The sequence below is a fragment of the Lepisosteus oculatus genome, chromosome 1 (genome assembly GCF_040954835.1).
Source record: "Lepisosteus oculatus isolate fLepOcu1 chromosome 1, fLepOcu1.hap2, whole genome shotgun sequence".
Lineage (NCBI taxonomy): Eukaryota > Metazoa > Chordata > Actinopteri > Semionotiformes > Lepisosteidae > Lepisosteus > Lepisosteus oculatus.
Genome location: NC_090696.1, coordinates 35,583,822 through 35,599,446, shown reverse-complemented (window position 1 = coordinate 35,599,446; position 15,625 = coordinate 35,583,822). Strand labels below are relative to the sequence as shown.

Genomic DNA, 15,625 nt, shown 5'->3' with positions numbered 1-15,625 from the left:
GTATGATGCCAATTGGTGTTTACAAAAGCCTTTGGTATGGTTTAGACACCAAAGAAGGTTAAGAATAAATATGGGAAGGGACCTTAAGAGATGTGAAAACCACCATCTTTGGCAGAATATTGCGCAAGATCAAGATACTGTATATGACCAGGTCTTTTCTGATTTTGTTCCGAAATCCGTTTTAATTCTAACTGCAAAATCTAATTCTAATAGAAATTCAGTCGGAAGGTGAGATCCACACTTCTATGATAAATAGCAAGTCTCCCACCCAGGACTTCCTGTTGCGCACCTCTCTCATCTCGCTTCTTCAGACTGACATGTCTTGTATTTAGTGTCGCCGGTACCTTACCTTCATCTTGTTCATCCATGACCGGAGTTGCTCTCACCTCTTCAGCATCAACACTCCTCTCAAAACAAGCATCTGGGCACCCACCATACCGGCTGCATTTTTCTGCCTGCTCTCCTAATGTCAGAAAGTCTACCAGTACATCTGAGCTTCTGCAGCATTTTTCTTCCCCTTCCTACTCTCAACTGTCATATTCTCCTCCATTTCTGGTTGAATATCCAACTCACTGCACCCACATCCATGCTCTATATAGAGGAAATTGTTTAGTCTCTCCCCTCTTTTTTTGCTGTCCACTGCAGGATACTCTGGTCTCCGGCTCCCACTGCACCATGGGGGATACGTGGGCTTCCGCATTCATCCTCACAGTCCCTAGCACTCAGGCCTAGGCAACTTACAGTAATGGATTCCTCATCTTTTTACCTCCTGCCCCCCATTTTCAGCTGTCATCCAACTGCTCGGTGGTGGATGCTTCTAGTTCCATCCATAGCCGATATTCATCTTTTCAAGAATTCACTTCAAAACTTGGGTAAATTCAGCAAGCGTTCTTTTTTTTGTGCTCTTTCGCACCAGGCTATTCTGCTAGGTCTTCAGCTGTGCCCTTCACAGATCTAATCCAAGCTACAGTCCTGCTACTGCTACTAACCGCGAGTGCTATCACCTGTTCAATGATTTGTACCCAGACACTGAATTTATCAGGGGTAGTATGGCCTGGGTAACCTTACTTCAAGGTTGGGAAGCAGCCATTCCCTAACCCAGACTATCTTGTCTCACTCACATTTATTAGGATCTAATGAACTGATTATTTCATTTTGAACACAAGGATTTGCAATTTGTCCTCACAGGCAAAACACCCATCCATATTACTGCTGACTTATTACCAGAGCTTGCTGTTGGTTCAAGCTGTTCTGTCAAATATTACAGGAATACTTTGTTCCAATTCACTTTTTATATTAATCAGGCTAAGATTAGTAAGCATCAAAGTAAAACTGAAGAGGAAGAGTTTTTTTTTTTTAAACAGTGTTAAGAGACATTAGCTTCATATTTGTTCTTCAGAACTACAGCATATAGCACTGCAGTAGATTGTTTTGGAGCTCAATTCATCTCACTTAACACTAACTCTTAAATACCCACAACTACCTTTTGACATGTCATGACAAACTATGTGGGTAAGTAAAAATCAGAATTTTCTTCAGATCCTTCTCTGAAGAAGCTAACTGGGCAAAAAACCCAGGGAGCAGTATAACAAAGTGCTTGGTATTTGGTTTCTTGATGGTACCGTATCAGGTTTTAAACAAAATACTGTAAATTGGCAATCACACGCAGTGTTTACCAATAACTTGTATTTCAGTAATCAATATGGCAGCTTAACTTACAGTGTAAGTTTTGTCTTATTTCAGTAAGATGGTCTTCAGCCCTTGGGAAAAAAAAATACAAAGGACAAGACACTCACCTTTATTATATTACATCATCATGATCCAGGACAAATCAAAACACTTGGGTGTGATCCAAGCTTTATTAGAACAAAGATCTTGATGTACTATAGTAGAGAGAGCCTGTACAGTATAGCAGTTGTTGGTAAGTTTGCTGTAGAAAGTCATCACAAGGTTTTTAGTCATGTGATACAAGTGCAGTTCTTACTGACTGACTTAAAGGGGATCCTTTCAGCTCGAATAGACTGTTCATTCTTCATCACTATCACTGCTGTCACTCGTCAAGGCCTCCAGTTCACCCAAGGAACTCCTAATATGAAAAAGTCCAAATTAATATTTAAACAAAGATCTGTCACTCAAAGAGCCTAACTATGCTAGAAAAAAAAATCAAATTCCTGACATTTCACGTCATATAGTAGACAAAATTGTGGTTTGACTGAACTGACTAACACAGCTCCTTTTAGTATGGACCTTAACCCTCTTCTGCTTCAGTATTTTTAATAACATTTCTACTCTTGTATAAGCGACCCAACTCGTCAATGAATGGTTTTGCTTTAGCTCTAGAATAGCGTCAAGAGATTAGGTCTTACTTCTGTTGGTCAGTCAGCTCGAACTCTTCCTTCACTCTGCTGGCGAGACCTGCAGTGATGGGCAAGCTGAATCCAGCCGACAGCCTGACCAGCTCCACAGCTTGGTTGCTGTTGTTGTTTGCTTTTGCAAAATTCACAAACTCGGCAAACAGCGCCACGCTGGAAAGATGAAGGAATACTCCGATCAGCTTCCCGGGGAACATTAAAACACATCAAGGTGCGGGATAAAAGTCTATATTCCACAAGGTATACAGAGTAGCAGTGATAAGTCACAAGTGCGGATCATACTTAAAAACAAAAACACTTACTCTGGCACTCTGTTGCTTGACTTGAACAACTGGAGCATTCCCCTTTTTGAGAAACAAAAGGAAAAGAAAAATACTGTTGGAGAACTTAGTTTATTCTCAGTAGGAGATACAAAAGTTAAATTGAGCTAAATCAGTCCAAGCATTGTCTCTGCATGGACAATCTCATGTACTACAAGCTACACTGCCTGGCTGAGTAAGAAGTGTCCTCTTTACAGCAACTCCGCCAATGACACCATGGTTTAACCCCCAAACAGCATCTTTTTTCATCGAATACCCAGCGTGATGAACAGACAGAGCCCAAGGTCAAATCCATAATGTCTGAATTCATTTATAGGGATCATTTAGAAAAGGATCATGTTATGTAAATGGCTCAGATTTAGGCGGTTGTGTCGTGTCAGTGCCTCTCTGTCAGCCGGCCACTTGCCTGCTGACAGAGAGCAACACTTCCACTCAGCTCCCATCATCAGCTGAGGTCCGTACCCCTGCGCCAATCATCACTGCCAGGTACATTAATTTTCCTCCATAGACGTATCTCTAAGCTTAGAATTTTAAAAGCCATGAACATTTCAAAGTAATCAGGTATTCATTCAACTTCTTGAAGTAACTAGCACTTAGGTTCCAGTTTTGGGCATGTATCTGTAATCATGTGACATCTCGTCGAACCGGTGACCAAATTGCACAAATCACTTTTTAGTAGAATGGTTGTCTATGCATTTTAAAAATCACAAGTGGGCAGCTTTACAGGAGTGTTACTTTTTCCCCCCATTCGATTGTACAGAGGAGCCCAACATCAGGGTGATGCCAGGCATTTACAGCTCTTCATCAGAAATCGTATTCACCTCCATGTCACTTACCCATCTTTAACTGATGGTCACAAACATTCAAGGCGGCTTATGAACAACAAAGCTCACACTCAGCCATGTCTGCTTTTCCCCTGACAGGTTTTACTCTACACTAACTGAAATGATATAGCTACAGTTGCAGGAGGCAGGGTGTCCAATTTAACAACTAGCAAGTGACACTTTCCCGATGTATGATTAGAAGTCGGTGACTTTAAAAAAAAACAGCTTAAATCCAAGGCTAAAATGGACTCATGCATTGTAACTATACAATCTACAAGGCTCTGGGAGCGGTTCTCGAGGCTCGGGTTCTGCTCGGGCACTCACCAGGCCTCCTGTGTCCTGCCAGCTCTCAGCAGGAGGGTGGCGACGTTCCCCAGGGCGCTGGCTGTCCACTCCAGAGATCTGCGGCCCCGATCCCCGTGCTCATATTCAGCTTTTACTGCCAGGGCACACTCTGCGAAAGCCTGCTGGACCTGCAGGCATGACATAGCGCTGAAGAACCCCACTGCGATACACTCCTGAACCAGGCTAGAATTTCACCGATTTTCGAAACCATGAGAGATCGCTGTCCGAAAGGATACACACTAAGGAAAATAATTGCCGTTTGCAATATACCTCGCGTCAAGCTATTTTTATGGATATTGTATTAACGGGAAACAGAAAACTGCCTTTTCTATAGACAGAAATGCAAACAAATTCCATGTTAATATATGGTACCTGCAGTTGCAGAGGTTTTAGAAGCACTTACCTCTGAGCTGTGCTCGTCTCGAGCCATCAATGCCAATACCTCCTCTACCAGATCAGCCTTGTTTGCATGACCCATTCGCTTAATATCTGTGGGTATTCAAAAAACAGTGCAAGACATCAGGAACATTACTAAATCTGACAGCATGCAGATTGCTCCAACTCAAATGAACCAAAAACAGCTCATCAAAATAAAAACCCAGTCGTGCAAGTCAGCTCAGATTTAGGCGGTTGTATCGTGTCAGTGCGTCTCTGACAGCCAGCCACTTGCCTGCTGACAGAGAGCAACACTTCCACTCAGCTCCCATCATCAGCTGAGGTCCGTACCCCTGCGCCAATCATCACTGCCACTCACCATGCATTATCTCCTCATGTTTAAAATTAAAACAAAATAACTCTTTAGGGATTGAAAGAAGTCAGGTTTTTTTTTAATTAGCCAGGTTAACCTTAATGTACTTATACGTTTAATCTTTCCTTACTTAAATAAACCCCTTAATGTTTTATTTAAATTAAAATGTTATCAACAAACAAAAACTAACCTTTCCATATCATTGGGATGAGGTCCAGTCTATTATCAGTGTCCAGTGCTTGGAGCAAATCCTTTAAGCCTTGAGAATTGGGATAGTACAACTATGACAAAAAAAAAGCACATTTCAGGTAAAAATCCACTCTAGTCTACAAACATTACTAAATCGTAATTTTAGAGTCCCGTAAAGTGTACAGAACTGGAAATCAATAAAGCAGTTACATACAAATTGAGGAAAAAAAACTTTTCTTATAATCACTCACAGAAGGTATCAGGTCTCTGTACCACTTCAAAATCTCATCGATGTTCTCCATCATACACAGCAAGTTGAAGAATCTTCCACTTGAAAAACAAATTGCAATAGTTTCCGACTTCACTGATGGGGGTCTTAGGTTCCTCTAAACCAATTCATTAAACACATGTTTCGGCATATTTGATCTTAGAAAGCACACTTACTAATAAACACTTCGCAGGTAAGAGTCACCCAACAATTGCCAGTTGTCTCCCTCCCCAAGGAATCTGTGCAGTCTGTAGGCTAGCTCGATGTCTTTAAGATCCAAACACTACAAAAAAAAAAGAGAAATAAGACTGAAGCCATCAGATAGTTCAAACAAAAAGCCACCATGGTGAATCCAAGAGAATTAAAAGGGTACTTACAATTTTCATGGCACCAGAAAAGAAATACACTGCAAAGGAAGAAAATAATGAAATAAAACTAAAAAGAGGGCAAGACCATCCAAGTATTACATTTAAACAAACTCAAGACATCCAAGTAGATCTTGACCTGAGCAGCATTTACCAACTTATTTTTAAATCCTTACTAAATGTTTGAAAACCTTCAGACTTGGGAAAAGAGGGAGAGAATGTGGAGTTTTATTACATGAATTCAAGTTTCCTTTTTCACTTTAAACTCAAAAACCCTGAAAATCAAAGCGCTAAATTAAAATGGGTAAAGAGTTTGCCTATGTCATAAGAGCACTCGTACCATCATCAGGATCCTGAGCAACGAAGCTCTTTCCTTCAACTTCATCCATCACTTCATGGAGGATTTCAGTAGGGCCTCTGCCAGAAGAGGCTGCACAGGAAAGCGTTCAAAAACCATGAGAAGACCCCAATATATCCACAAGGGTGCCCCAATGGCCAAAGCTCTTGTTGCTCTATGTACAGCAGTCAGCTGCTGAAGAGACAGTAAGCAAGTAATCACAGCTGGTCGCACCTGATAACTTCATAAGGCTTTGGTGGATCCTGCTTCTAAGAAGGGGGCAGGGACTACAGATTGTTTACTGCACTTATACAGAAACAAAGGATTCATGAACTGTCATATAGATCTTATTTCATCAGGCACTGCTATTCTGAAAAAAAAATGCCAAGAACTGATTACAACAAAGGTCCAAACTAAGGGAACAAGAAAAGTTGGAAAATGTAAATAACCCCAAGGATCCCCAAAACTAGAGATAGATTTTAAAAGTATACTTTACCAGTTTTGTAGAAAAGACCAAGGAGATGGTGAAATGTAGCCAAACTGGGCTCTGTGAAGCAAAATGAAAACGTTTGTTGAGATAAAAACAAAAATGCTTAAGGGTTTGTACTGGGTTTTCAATTTCTCTTGCAAGAATACTATTCCCTAAAGACTACTTGGATGGAGCTTGTGAACCTTAATATCAGTAACACAAATTGAGACAACACCATTTACCTATTTTCAGAACTACTTAAACTTCTGTAATACTCCTGTGGAGATCTGCATCCTGCCTGCCTGAAACAAGACTCTTGATGACATCTTTTCGCACCCCTCTGGGAGGTTTCCATAGTAATGATAGGAAGTGCAATTTGATCACAGCAAATGAGTCGGTATGAATTACAAAAAGGCAAGTAATCGGGCCTAGGCTTTCCAAAACCAATGCATTAAAAAAAGTATTGAAGAAAATAAAGTACATTTTAAAAAGGTAAGGGATTTTTCTCTTTTCTTTTTCATCAATACAAAAAAAATGAACTCACTACACAGAACCATTCCTTGATACAACATGTATATTTTACTATCTTTTTCAAAGGACAACAATCAATTAAAATAATGCTTAACAGATGACTAATACATAAAAAAAACCTTTGCAGGAATTAAAATAGCACAATCTTGCGATATAAACATCCTGAAATCATTACTCAAGCAATGATTGAGAAACCCACATAGGATTTTGTGCAAAGGGCTGGTAAAAATAGAAAAGGACATTTTTGTCCTTATATTTTTAATGCAATACATTTCTGTACTTGCCAAAGAATGGTTCTAACGTGCTTAAATTTTCAAGCCGGCTCAGATTTAGGCGGTTGTGTCGTGTCAGTGCCTCTCCGACAGCCGGCCACTCGCCTGCTGACAGAGAGCAACACTTCCACTCAGCTCCCATCATCAGCTGAGGTCCGTACCCCTGCGCCAATCATCATCGCCGGCAGCCTATGGTAATTACAGGTACCTTGCACCAATCTTGCAGCCACTCATGTCTTGTTCACCCAAAGGTGGTAACTACCTGCACAGACAAATGGTGGCATGTAGGGGCTTTCTGCCATCAAACGTCCAAAAAACATGAAACGCTTGGTACTGAAAGCGTGCAAGTTTCACACCTCATGGTCATTTCTTCCTGTTCCATCTCAGGCGAAGCTTTATACAAGCGGCAGATATGTCTGGGTGTCGCCTGCTTGCGCGGCCTTCGCCGTTACTCACCAATGCCCAGGGCCTTCATCTCGCCGAGGGTGTGAAAGGCCTGGACTCTGGCCAGGGGCCCACACTTGCGCAGGCTCTTCAGCACAGCATTGAAAGTCAGCAGGTTGGGCTGCACCTTCTGCTCACCCATCTGGTTTAAAAGGTCCTGCAGGAGACAGTTCAAAATAGAAGTTAAATCCTTTGTACAAAGACAAAAAAAAAGTAACATCCTTGCCTTTTCAGTCATTGTTTTGATCTTAGGGTTTTTTTTAATCAGCTAGAAGCCAAAACCAGCAGGCAGAAGGTGCAAGAAGAGACTACACCTGGACAGTCCGTCACTGGACACTCACACGTGTCCCTGAGGGAGGAGGGGGATTTAGAGAGACAAAAATTACCTGGGGAGCACGACTTTGAACTGTGGGAGGAAATCAAAGCTGCCAGAAAACCCACCCGGACATGTGCAGAACAGGCAAACTCCACAACCTATCTGGCATCAAACCCAGGACCCAGGAGCTGCTGGCACCATGGTACCCAGTCCGGTTAATACATAAGGCTTACTTTATGCCCCCCCCCGACAGTTGCCGGGCATATAATAACTGGAGGTCCCAGCAGCGGTCAATGGGCTGGTACAAAATTAAAAAATTCCTGTACCTAGAAATTAACCAAAGGGGAGGAAATGGAAATTAAACCTTCTCCACCTTTAACAACAACCATCGTTCTCTAGGCTGTCGATAAAACCAGTTACTCAGTTTTCCCCTTGAGATGGAAAATGGTTTGCTCACAGCTGGAGTTAAGACTAGTGGATACATTTAAAAAAAACTGCTATTAAATATAAAAACGCACAAAACAACTGCTGTAAATTTGGTTTTACAAAAGCCTTACGAAAACAAGTTCCAATTTTTCATTGTATTTCTCCTTGATTTCAGGTGCTGTTGCAAGCAGGGCATTGAAAGTGTGGACATCAGCTGCAAGAAAGAAAAGCCACAACTATTAACACACACACATAGCGGGACACTGAAGGGATTAAATACATCTTAAATTTTCTATAATTGTGCTGTACAATTAACGTGTGTGAGCTTAGGGTCAGGGTCTCCCGATTTGTACCAATTCTAGCCCCTGGATACATAACTGATCCAATTATTGACTTAGTAAAACACTTATATTCTACACTTTATCCAAGACATAGCCACAACTTTATTTTTAATCAAACACTAATAAACTGTCCCTGTTAGAATTAACTCAAATACTTTCACAGACCCCAATCACTATTAATACTGAATGATCTAAAGCCAATTTAGAGAAACGTGTCTCTGGCAATTACAGAGCAGGGTACTAGTCATTTTAATTCGCAAAAACATATTAGCCCCCGATCATACGAGCCAAGCAGATTGAGAAATTAGAACTGGACAGGTCCAGCAGTGGCCGGTTCAACCTGGAACCAGGAACTACAATGAGCCGGCTCAGATTTAGGCGGTTGTGTCGTGTCAGTGCCTCTCTGACAGCCGGCCACTCGCCTGCTGACAGAGAGCAACACTTCCACTCAGCTCCCATCATCAGCTGAGGTCCGTACCCCTGCGCCAATCATCACCGCCAGCAGCCTGCACGTGGTAATTACAGGTAACATCTAAGAGCATTGTGTAAAGAATGCTAGTTTGGGCTCAAAAGGTTTCTAAAAGTAGGATTTGTTTTGTACAATTAAATAAAAAGACTTGGAGCTGTGTCAGTCACAAAACCTCCTTGGGCAGACAGGTGAATCCAAGTTGCAGACAGCAATGTCTATACGTGAATCGCACAACTGCATTTACTTGTGAATATGGACTCATTTGCCACATTAAACCTACCAAAACTTCTTTTTAGATTTTAATTGTTACTAGAAAATGGCCTTAACAGGCAGAAAAAGAAAATGTCTGACCTACTGTGGCCATAAAGCAGATTTACATTCGAAAAACAGCTCTGCTCAAGTTACTTACCAGTCAGGCGGTTGTTCAGCAAATCAGTATACGTGCTGAATGCCTTTGTATAAGCACCACACTGTGAATTAAGAAAATGGTACACATGAGTAGACACTCTAGAATCCAATGACCTCACATTTGTAAAAGAAAAAGTCTACAAAAAGACTACTGTACCTTTACCATTCCTCTGATCAACGCACAGTAAGATCGTTCATTTCGCTCTGGCATCAAGTTAAATATTCTTTCAGCATTGTTGTTTTCTCTGAACAGAAAAGAAAATGACTCTTTTCACTGAGAACTATGCAAACTACAAAAAGAAAAATCCCTGCAGAATCCTCTATGCACAAAAAATAAATCCTTTGTCTTAATACCTTTCAACAGGTCAATAATGCAGAAGATTACAGTTAAACAGACCTGAATACATACAACATAAGATGTACATGTCATAGCTATATGCAAGTCAATGTTATATAAAAGCTCTTTTAAGCCACACCACAAACTCTGGTTCCTATCTGTTTTTTCCCCAGTGTTTCTCTTTTCTGAGCAACGGAAAAGCTAGTGATTTCGACAGCAGAGGCAGAAGATGGACTTGCCTCCAAACAATGCCAAGCAAATCCGAAGCTCTGCGCAGTCTTCCTTTATTTCTTGGCATAACTTCTTGGATTTCTTCCTGGAGGGGAATACAATACTTTGTGAACAATCTGAGATCTTGACTGAGAAATAAGGTTTATAAAACTCTATAATAAACTCCTAAATCTACAGCACAATCTGTTAGACAATAGATTGTATTTAGTGTAGGTAGGTAAAGAGTGTCATATGACTCTATATAGTAATACCATTCTCCCACCTCAACATGGTATTCTCTATAATAAAGTGTACATTTTTGTATTGTAACAAAGCGAAATCACAGTATGACCCCTAACTACTTCCTCCCGCAATGTAGCTCTGCAGGATCCTGTAATTATCTTAAACAAGCAAGAGTGTTCTTACATCGATGATTCAGACCTCCTTGAATAAATAAGATGATTTGCTACACCCCAAGAATAAACCATCAGGTTTTACACGTGAAACAACAGGAATCTGGTACATGAAATTCCATCTTACAAGATGTTTTCAAGGAAAGATTTATTTATAAATTGATGGAAGGGTGTAACAGAATTAAGCAGGGAAGCCCTAGAGTCAAGAAGCCAACAAGGAAATATGTGCAATGGCTAAATTAAAAAATGCACAATATCTGTAATTTATAGTGCATGATAGACTCTCTATAACATAATACAGATGTATTGGTCACAAGTCTGATCAAATTTAACTGGAATATTTATCAGTACTCTTTAGTAAATCAATATTCAGTAACCCTTATAAATACACAAGGTGTAAAGAGCATAAAAAGAACTCAGAATGTTGTGCATGTCTGCAGCAATCAATGTAATTTGATCAATCCCGACCAACCATAATATACTTGTAAAAGGTTTATTCCATGCTGAAAAGACAAGAAAGAAAACAACGCTTCCGCCTTGGACATCTGAAGAAGGCTCCACAGCCGAAACATTACGTTTTCTTTCCTCTCTTTTCAGCAGGGAATAAACCTTTTACTTGTTCCTTTGCAGCCTACGCATGCTGACGCAGCTCCCTACTTGAACTACTTCATTATATACTTGGATGACAACATTGCAGAAATCCTAAAATCACCACGTGAGGGAGGGCTCTTTGGGCACAAGTGACACGGAAAGGCAGAAATATTTTCCTCTGTCAAAAGGTCCACACTCGGCATGGCGACATTACATTCAGGTGGACCTCCAGCAGTGGAACCAGGTACACTACTGATTAATCAAGGTTCACAAAGATATGCTAACTGCACTGTGTACAACAGACCAGTTCATGGGGAGATCCAGCTATGATGACTAGTGAAAGGGTGGAAAGTCACTATGGTGACACTCGCAGTGACAGGGCAATCTGAGCACACCGATTAACACTGGTCAAGGGTTTGAAGCTCACTCTCTGCCCTTCCTGTGGGCATATGTTAATCAGCATAGTGAATTTATTTACGTCACTATCACACAAATAGATTGGCATAGCACCTGCTACACAAAAAACTGTCAGTGGCCAGCTGTGTGAATCTTTGGGAGTAACACGTTTATTTTGATGGTCAGTATATCATTTATTAAAGTAAAAATATTAAAGTTATTCGCCAACTGGTTCTTATGAAGGGTTCCCATCCGTCCGTCTTCAATGGTACTAAGGCTGCATCTTATTTAAATCAGCCAATGGAAAATTGTTTCACTAGAAACACAGGTCTTGGGTTTATCGAATCAGCACTTTGCAAGCCAGTCAAGTTTAATGTTACATCAGCCCTGATGTCAATGAAGATACTGTACCACTTCTTCAGATTCCCTTTGCTCAGGCATGTCTTCTCGAACAGGGTCCCGGTCTCCATAAAAACAGATAAGATCCAGAAGGTCGTTTGTGGCTTCGAGAGAGACTGCAGTTCCTGCAACAAGGATCCAAAAAGACATCACTAGAGACACCCAAAAAAGGATTATCCTTTAAACAGCCATTACCCCTGGTAAAACCTGAACCTAAAGGTCAGAGCCAGGACATGGTCCATAAAGGAGGAGCTGATTTTTAGGGAATGAGAGTTTTTAAGTGACTACAGCCAAAGACACCTATAAAGCTCTAAGAAACAGATGATGTAATTGACTTAACGCCAAGATCCTCCTAGATGAAACAAGATAATAAATACAAGGCTTCTCTCATATCTGAATTTTAAAATGGCAAATACTAATAGGATTTCCATTTTAAGACAAGGGATGCACAATCAATCATTGATGGAATAATCATTTCCACTACAAAAAAAAAATAGATCACTATATAACCAAGGTTTTGAGTTTTGTTCCCCTACAGATTCAAACAGTTCACACAAAATTACATTTCTTTTACTTTCAAAGCTGGATTTAAATCTCTCCAACAAAATAAGACCAGCTGCAGCTGCTGTCCTCTCACAGAGGCCCAGAGGGCAGCGTGGAGGCGTAGAGGGCTGTGCTGGACTGAACCTCCACTTACCTGCCTGCAGGAGCTGGTCGTAGACCTGCACCGCCGCCTTCACCTTCCGCAAGCTGATGCGCTCCTGGAGGGCAGCTTCACTCACCTCTGTGATCTGAGGCTCAAACGTCTCGGGCATCAGACACTGCAGATGGGGAAGAGAAAATGTACCATGGTGGCTGAAAACAGCTTCATTAAAACACAAGGTAGAAACAAATTAACCTTAAAATTATGGCCAGCTGAAAACTACAATCCTCTTGCTTTAAAGAAATATTTAAAACAGAGGTATCTAACCCTGGTGTGGCTGCAGATTCTCTTTCCACCTCAGCTCTTAAGCCTGTTATTGACTTAAATGGACCAATTTAACAGCATGTCCTATCTCGTCGAGTGCTTGTACTTTAAAGAGACCATCCTGGACCGGGATGGAACATATCCAACAGACGTGGAAGGCTTGTCTTATTTTAAGGGGAGACAGTGAACTGAGGTATTTAGGAGGTCTACTCCAAAAAATGTAAAAGAAAAAAATTCTCTTCACACTCAAAGAAGGCTCCACAACCGATACATTGTGTTGCGTTTCTTTTCTTCTCTTCTCAGCATGGAATAAACCTTTACTTGTTCCTTGATTTAAATTGGTCTGTTCACTGCTTTTGCTGTACTTGGAAAGTTAAGTGTTCAAACCCTACATCTGCTTCAAGTTTTTAAGTAGAAAGTTAGCACCAGCAATGGACAAGCAGTCTCTCATTTCTTTAAGTCTTACAATTTTCACATTCAATCTCCAGGTGTTGTTGTATCGACATTCACTGTCTGATGCATTGAAAACAAAGAAGGTGAACATTTACCACATACTGACGTGTGATAGGGCTGACAACTAAACGTTAGGCAGTTAACTTTACCTATTACACAAACATCACCTTACACCCACACTCTGCTTTTCTATATTCTCCAGGCCACAGGAAATGTAAACTAGTCTGGTAAACCACCACAACTTTCAAGCAATCAGCCAGGGCTTAGTCTTGCTTAGTATGATGGCATCATCATTGATACAATAGCAAAATTTATAAAGAAAAATTAATAACAGTTGTAAAAGTACAGGTCTTTCCTCAGTCATTTAACACATTTTAAAAATAAGTATACTTCAGGTACAAACTTACTGGAATATGTGGTTCAGCAAAGTCTTTCTTGAAAAACCTTGGAAACGTATTGATAATATATTTGGCTGCATTTCTTCCAGACTCCTGGGACAGGGAATATAGCTTCTGAAGGAACAAAGACAAGCTAGTTGGTTAATGGATGACGGGACTCAAACTTAAGATAGTAATAGTGCTAGAAGAAAGACTTACAGAAGAACCCACAATCCAAATGTTACAACAAAAGCCATTTTACTCTAATTATTTTAATTTGAAATTATGTTACTCCTTTCATCCAAAGAAAGGAGACACCCTTCCCTCACAAACCCCATTACTCACAAAGTCTGATGATGTCTGGGGGGTAAGATAGGGGTCATCTTGAAATGCATAATGTGCTGCTGTGGGGTCCTGTGGGGAGATTGCATTTGTTTGCTTATCGTGTTAAAACTGAATTTATATAGTTAAATTACAAATAGTTATATATAAAAAATGTACAATCCATGTGGTTAAAGGGTAAAAGAGGGCCTTGATGTTATATGAGCTTTAAAAAACATTTTTCCCCTAAATAAAATTAAAAACTTACCCTGTTAACTGTGGAGGAAAGTGCCTGTAGTACTGCCAGTTTATCCCTAAAAAAATAAATTTTGAATTAAATTGAAGAATACACAATAATATGCTTCACTGAAAAAAATATTTCTCAGAATTTAAGATTAACTGAGATATTCCTACATTAATAACAAATACAGATGACTTACCATGTTTTCTTTTTCGGAATTAAAATCTCTTGAGGATCCCCTGTGGAAAGTTCCCATAATCACATTGATCATTTTGCACAAAAACATACACCCTTGACACGAATCCTCGAATACGACCCCTCTGTTGTACTGTAAATTAATAACAACAACATCACTATAAACGCTTTACAATTTCTTGCATTAGGAATTTGTCTTTTCGCATACCCCAGCTTGCTCTCCATGAGATACACAGACAGGGAGAGAAGCTTGGGGTTGGAGTGCAGGGTCAGCCATTTATACGGCGGCCCTGGAGCAGCTGGGATTAAGGGCCTTGCTCAGGGGCCCAACGGAGTAGGATTCCTCTGCCAACCGGCAATGTTCCAGCCACAGAGCCACCGTTAATATAATTGTACCTCAGTATCACCACCCTTCGCTGTCCGTCAGTAAAAAGAATTCTACAATACACCTCCGTCACATGCTCGTTATACAGTTACCGTCGATGTATTCGCATTTCCTTTTCAGGACATCATGGACCCCTTTTTAAACAGATCGAGCTCCCCAGAATAAAATAGCCCCTAAATATTCTTAAATCATATACTAAAACATACCTGTTTTTTGAGCCGATGCCTGTAGACACAACGCAGAACGTCCAGAGAAATCCCTTGGAAAAAAAAAATTCGTGAAGCACGCATTTTAAATTCATACGAATCATACAGATTCAAAGTTGGTGAAAGCGGTAGGCATATCGTCTATCTACAAAAGCAATCATAACCGTGCTCACGTCCATCGCGAAACCTTTTTCTGGATCGGGTCTTGACTAAGTAAAGTTTCAAAAATAATTTAAATTGTTGCACAAACCCTGGATCATTTGAAAACTACAAAGATACCCTTTAATGAACATGGTCTAAATCAGACCTACCGCTCAATTACAGGTCAAACTCTAGAGTAGGGTTGCATAATCATTTCATGCTAAAAAGTTAAAATTTAAATTAAATATTTTTTATAATACTTAATCCTTTAGAAGTCTCACCTCATACGCCAATATTTACCAAATATTCTTTTTGTGGTCCTGCAAAAATTTAAACCCGCTTGCGTAGAGGGCGCCGCCATTTTTAAGGACACCAACAGCCTGCTGGGAAACGGTTGTACTATCTCTAAGGAAGGGTGGAATCAACATGTTTTATAGTTAAAACATTTATCTTCTGTTATTTTTTCTGTTTGAATTTAAGTGAAAACTAAATAATATATGTAATATTTTATTAAAAACTACACATTTATTTAATTAAATCATTACTTTA

At 40.2% G+C, this 15,625-nt stretch overlaps 1 protein-coding gene and 4 non-coding genes across 5 annotated transcripts; all 5 read right to left on the bottom strand.

Annotated features, from left to right (window-relative positions):
• Window positions 1-1,782: 1,782 nt before the first annotated feature.
• On the bottom strand, window positions 1,783-15,456 carry ptcd3 (pentatricopeptide repeat domain 3). The gene is made up of 24 exons (XM_069189683.1): window positions 15,358-15,456; window positions 14,936-14,988; window positions 14,349-14,388; window positions 14,177-14,222; window positions 13,933-14,001; window positions 13,618-13,722; window positions 12,488-12,611; window positions 11,803-11,915; window positions 10,021-10,097; window positions 9,602-9,689; window positions 9,446-9,506; window positions 8,358-8,440; window positions 7,497-7,641; window positions 6,265-6,315; window positions 5,772-5,861; window positions 5,444-5,472; window positions 5,243-5,349; window positions 5,050-5,128; window positions 4,800-4,890; window positions 4,265-4,350; window positions 3,841-3,989; window positions 2,675-2,716; window positions 2,367-2,525; window positions 1,783-2,086 (listed from the first exon to the last, which is right to left on the bottom strand). The coding sequence occupies exons 1-24, from the start codon at window positions 15,435-15,437 to the stop codon at window positions 2,026-2,028; spliced, it is 2,028 nt and encodes a 675-aa protein (XP_069045784.1). The 5' UTR covers window positions 15,438-15,456; the 3' UTR covers window positions 1,783-2,025.
• LOC138241722 (small nucleolar RNA SNORD94) lies at window positions 3,040-3,178 on the bottom strand. The gene has a single exon (XR_011190988.1). It is a non-coding gene; the product is annotated as a small nucleolar RNA SNORD94 (small nucleolar RNA).
• LOC138241725 (small nucleolar RNA SNORD94) lies at window positions 4,473-4,611 on the bottom strand. The gene has a single exon (XR_011190990.1). It is a non-coding gene; the product is annotated as a small nucleolar RNA SNORD94 (small nucleolar RNA).
• LOC138241720 (small nucleolar RNA SNORD94) lies at window positions 7,087-7,225 on the bottom strand. Its single transcript, XR_011190986.1, has one exon. It is a non-coding gene; the product is annotated as a small nucleolar RNA SNORD94 (small nucleolar RNA).
• LOC138241723 (small nucleolar RNA SNORD94) lies at window positions 8,931-9,069 on the bottom strand. Its single transcript, XR_011190989.1, has one exon. It is a non-coding gene; the product is annotated as a small nucleolar RNA SNORD94 (small nucleolar RNA).
• Window positions 15,457-15,625: the final 169 nt, after the last annotated feature.

What these genes read in the sequence shown, in the direction of transcription:
- ptcd3 (XM_069189683.1), bottom strand. Translation starts at nt 15,437, where the DNA reads ATGGCGGCGCCCTCTACGCAAGCGGGTTTAAATTTTTGCAGGACCACA. An exon ending in ATTCCGAAAAAGAAAACATG is followed by an intron (nt 14,223 to 14,348) that starts GTAAGTCATCTG and finishes TTATTTTTTTAG; the next exon opens with GGATAAACTGGCAGTACTAC. An exon ending in GATGAAGGCCCTGGGCATTG is followed by an intron (nt 6,316 to 7,496) that starts GTGAGTAACGGC and finishes TTTGCTTCACAG; the next exon opens with AGCCCAGTTTGGCTACATTT.